This window comes from Penaeus chinensis, chromosome 14 (assembly GCF_019202785.1).
Source record: "Penaeus chinensis breed Huanghai No. 1 chromosome 14, ASM1920278v2, whole genome shotgun sequence".
Lineage (NCBI taxonomy): Eukaryota > Metazoa > Arthropoda > Malacostraca > Decapoda > Penaeidae > Penaeus > Penaeus chinensis.
Genome location: NC_061832.1, coordinates 850,427 through 855,426, shown reverse-complemented (window position 1 = coordinate 855,426; position 5,000 = coordinate 850,427). Strand labels below are relative to the sequence as shown.

General features: G+C 35.0%; 1 protein-coding gene across 1 annotated transcript in view; it reads left to right on the top strand.

Moving 5' to 3' along the window:
* LOC125032429 (deoxyribonuclease-2-alpha-like) overlaps nucleotides 1–5,000 on the top strand; it is a 6,956-nt gene that overhangs the window by 880 nt on the left and 1,076 nt on the right. Inside the window, exons 2-7 of the mRNA XM_047623550.1 lie at nucleotides 1,911–2,009; nucleotides 2,116–2,263; nucleotides 2,478–2,712; nucleotides 2,917–3,117; nucleotides 3,505–3,610; nucleotides 4,786–4,918. Coding sequence (XP_047479506.1) covers nucleotides 1,911–2,009; nucleotides 2,116–2,263; nucleotides 2,478–2,712; nucleotides 2,917–3,117; nucleotides 3,505–3,610; nucleotides 4,786–4,918 — 922 coding nt within the window. The remainder of the gene's footprint in view (nucleotides 1–1,910; nucleotides 2,010–2,115; nucleotides 2,264–2,477; nucleotides 2,713–2,916; nucleotides 3,118–3,504; nucleotides 3,611–4,785; nucleotides 4,919–5,000) is intronic.

Sequence of the window (5,000 nt, the reverse complement as noted above, 5' to 3'; positions counted from 1 at the left end):
AAAAAATATTTAGATATCTTCTTTTCCATGTTTTTGTATTTCATATATTGTTTTGTTGACGTCAGATAAATTTTAATGTTACGTATGAGTAAGGTAGGTTCTTCTTATGATAACCTTTATAGCTTGTTGTTTCTTCAGGATTTTTGACAACTCCACATTCCTTTATACTTGACATTAGCCAAGAAGAATAATTTTTCTTATTTTGTTTTGTCGATTATGTACCATACTTTAATCAATTTAGTGGCCATACAGAGAAAGTAGAAGATTGTATCTGGCACAATGTGATATCAGACCCATCAATTATTGTCAGCTAAAGTGTCAGCTAAAGTTGATCCACAATACACACTAGATAATCCAGAGGGAACTGATGGAACTGAAGAAGAGAAATTCACGTGTGATTTCGTTGGTTCAGTAAGCAAAACTATGTGGTTTTCATACATTATATTTTATGTTGAAACATTTATTATTATTGTTTATTTATACTGTGAAAAGTGGATAGGGGTGTAACACATGGGTTGAGAGCCATTGTTTTCTCAGTGGAGATGACTAATTGCACTCATGAGCCCTTTGTTGTGGGTTTGTCAAGAATTATTTGCATCCTCTCTTGTGATGATGCTTTGACATATATGTCATCAGCATAGCATATAATGGATTCACCATCCCCAAGTGGAGTGTCTGCCACCAGCTTGTGCATGAGAACACTGACCAACATAGGGCTGAGAACTCCTCCCTGTGGTGTCCAAAGTTCAAAAGATTGCGAAGTGGAACTCCCCGGGACAAGATACTTGCAGATCCCTTCGAGAGATACATTCTAATCCATCTCAATAATTTACTCTTGATCCAAAAGCTTACTAATTGTTCTAGGATAACTTCTCTATTTGTGATGTCAAAAGCTGATTTAAGGTCAAGAAAAACAGTGTGCTCCCTTGGTTAGAACTTGAAAAGTACTCTGCAAAGTTGTGTGCTACATCCCAATAGAAATCTGTAGTCTGTGAGATAATTTATCTTGTAACCTGTAACTGAGTCTGTTCAAAATGATCCTATCTAGAACTTTGTAAACACATGAGGTTTGTGAAATTAAGTGGTATTTATCATTGGTTGGTTTAGTTATAGGGATGATTAGACTACATGTATGCCAGGTTTACTGAAAAATGGAGGTGGATTACCATAGATTTCTCTCCCCCCCCTTCTTTGTAGCCAATCTAGCCAATATGCTTTCATAGATGGCAGTATATGTGTAGACATTAATTAATCAGTTTTAGGCATATTTGTGGTGATTTTACTCCCCTTCCTCTTTTGATATTATAAACTAAATATACACCAGTAGATTCCCAAAAACAAAACCTGTATATCTTTTCTAATGGAACAGTTTCCATGAACTACTACTCGGCCACAAGATGCAAGTAAATGTATTTAATATAACTAACTACCAATTGTATGTCTTGTTAAGACACCTGTTTCATTTCACTCGTGTTTTTGCTTGACAGTTTACTAAAACATTGAAATGACAATGTGGATTCAACATACTTTTAGGGGAATTTTGTCTGTAGATTATTTAGCTCATGTAGACCTCCTTGCTAGAATATATGTTCAGGAGGTTTGTCGACTTTTGCTGAAGCACCAGATAGAGAGGTGTCTACTGATAGATCTTTTATATTTACAATTTTTGATGGAAACAAACAAACCCAGAGCAAGCAAAATGAAAGATATCTTGCAAATTACCACCTCCTTTTTTACAATGTTATTCATCATTGATGAATAACAAGTCATTTACCTCATATACTGGTACTTACACTATATTGCAGCCTTCTGTACTCTGGGTCTTTTCTCTTCTGTGACTTCTGTTTGTCTGTGTCTTTTCCTTTAGTGATATGCATTATTATTAATATTGTTATTTATTTGCTATACAGGTTTGTTGTCTACAAGTTGCCAAAAGACAGAAATTCAGGCTTTGGTCCTCTGCGTGAAGGGTCAGCCTACATGTATCTTACGCCAGAAACTGCAGTCAGGTTTGTTAAATATGAAATACATTTATTTATTGAGATGTACCTCCTATTCTTCAATTGCATGTTATATTTTTTTCTCATCTACTTAAAGAATATCTATGCCCAACAGACTACAGAGTGGAGGAGTATCAAGTGTGCTCAGTCAGTACAGTGATTCAGCAAGTGGCTGGGTCCTTAGCAACATCAGCATCAACAATGAACGTTCTATGCTAGCTTGGACCCTAAGTCGGCTCTACAGTGATCCTGAGCGACTGAAGGTAAGATTTTACACTTCTGGCTCCTGTCATTGCTGTTGCTTGGCTATTGTTTTTGTATATGTGTGTGTGTATTTGTGTGTGTATATATATATATATATATATATATATATATATATATATATATATATGTATTGGTATATGTATATCTATCTATCAAGCTATCTATATTTTTTTCCATTTTATTTCATATTCCTCATTTCTCATTGCTTTCCAGAATACAGCCTATATTATGTACAATGATGAATTTCCAAACAACACCAAAAGTTTCACCAAAGGGCACACCAAAGGAGTGGTGTTACTAACAGAACTTGGGGGCTTTTGGCTCATTCACTCAGTGCCCAAGTACCCTCCTCCGCCAGAAGATGGCTACTCATACCCGTCTTCAGGGCAACATTATGGGCAGACCATGCTGTGCATCAGCTTACCTGCACATCAGGCTAACAATGTTGGTAAGGATCTGATTGTTATATTTTGCATTCTATAGAGTATACATTATTCTTGTTTGCTTCTTTAAGCACTGCACTGTTAATCACTAGGCTCCTTGTTGTGATATATTGATGTAGATGAAGTTATAAGTAGACAGTGCATGATGTTTACTGAAATTTGCAGTATTCTTCTTTTATATATGACTTATCTATGTTCTTTGCCCCCAGGTCAGCTGCTGTTTTACAATGAACCCTTCATATATTCCTCTAATATGCCCCGTGCCCTGGAACAAAAATTTGCCATGCTGGACAGGGTCATCCGGGGGGAACAACACCCTCAAGGACCACAGTGGTTTAGGATAGTTAATCTCATTTCTCAGCGTGGAAAACGCTTTATGGCATTTGCAAAATACAGGAAATATAATGATGGTATGAACTGTTTCTTTTGTATGACACAGTGTTCTAAATAAGTGGTTAGTCTTGTGTGTAAGAATTATACATAAGCACCAGAGAGAGCTATAACACTTTGCACTTGCACACTGTGAATGAAATAAGATGTTTAACAAAGTAGATAAGTTTACATCTGTGGTCTAGCATTTATTAAGTATGAAAGGAGGTAGATTAATTATTAATTTTGTTTGTTTTATAATGATTGGAAACCATCAGGTATGTATGCTGTTCATACACTTAATGACCAATTGCATGACTATAGCACAAATATGGACTCAGTTTAAAAGTCCTTTTTTCCTTTTAACAGAATCGATAATTATTCTAGTTTCAAGTAGAAAAACTAATACAAAGGCACCATATTAACAGACCTGTACAGTGGTTTAGTGGCACCAGTGTTGAAGACAAACATAGCCGTGGAGACTTGGAGGAACGGCCCCCATCCCCTCCCATCCTCTTGTAATGGTTCATACAGGTGTGTAGGGTCCCCTTACACAGGCACATCCTCATGCATGCTTTAACTGAAGTTTTTTTTAGGTGGATGGATGTTGCTGGTGGGTAGTATACACAGTACAGCATATTAGATTTGTATATAGTCAGGCTATATTGATAGTGTATACCGTCAACTGGTCATAATTACAGTAGATATGACTTGGTCTTATGTGCAATGTAAGCTAGTCATGCTTCAGAAGAGCCTGTTAAACATAATTTTTATATCAGTGTTGGAATCCATGATTGTGTGGGCAGAGCACAAGTACTTAAGTACCATGAGGATATTGCAACTGTATTTGGCTGTATGGCTGCTTTAATCTTAGGCAGAATTTTAAACTGTATTCGCAGAGTATATAAAGAAGGATAGTAATGATTAGTTGAAATTAGAAGTGTACGAAAGAAGAACGTAAGACCATTATTGCATCATAATTTGAAAAAAATACTGATGTTTCAGAATTTGAATAGGAACCTGAGAGGAAGATTATTCATTCACCCAATCTTTCTAAAGCATCCATTGCAGTTCAGAAATGTTGCAATTCTCTGTTTGCTTCACAAGCTTTTCAGAGATAATTGATATCAAGCAAGATGAGTCTAAAGCCATATTCCTAAACACACTTTCCTAGATTTCATGAAGATTGCTAAAGCACTCATGGCCGGGTATTTTACAACAAATGCTGAAAAAGGCTTTGAGCTACTTTTGAGGGTATTTTATTCCTTGACTGCAACAAGATTATTATTATTATTATTATTATTATTATTATTATTTTTATTATTATTATTATTGTTGTTGTTGTTGTTGTTATTGTTAAGATTATATTGATAATAATAATGATAATTATTATTATAATTATGATTTTTTAAATTATAAATATTATTTATTATATTTTTATTTCTATTTTTGTGATAATAATGCTGTTGCTATTATTATTTCATCATCATCATCATGTCAGTGATTTTGAAGTATTGTAAACAAACCCTTATAGTAGATGGGAATTATTAACTTTAGAGCTAGATTTCTTATTTTATATTTTGCCCAATCAGTTGTTTAGAAGGACCATGATTTGGCAGGTTATTTTAGACTGTGCCTTGATTATTTAATTATGATTTGGCTTGTTATTGTTCATTACTGAAGAAAATCCTTTGATTTCTGTTGTACAGGGTAATGAATGTCCAAAGTGTGTCAGCAAAGGCAGCTGCTACAAGCTTCTCAACTCACCACGACCACAGCAAATGGGCTGTGGCTACACAACCTGATTCGTCATATGTTTGCATTGGGGACATCAACAGAATGGTGAGGATTTTAACACATGTTTAGTCAGTCCTATTGGTTGATCTTATATCCTCTATAGATTCAACTCATTTGCTTCTTAGTT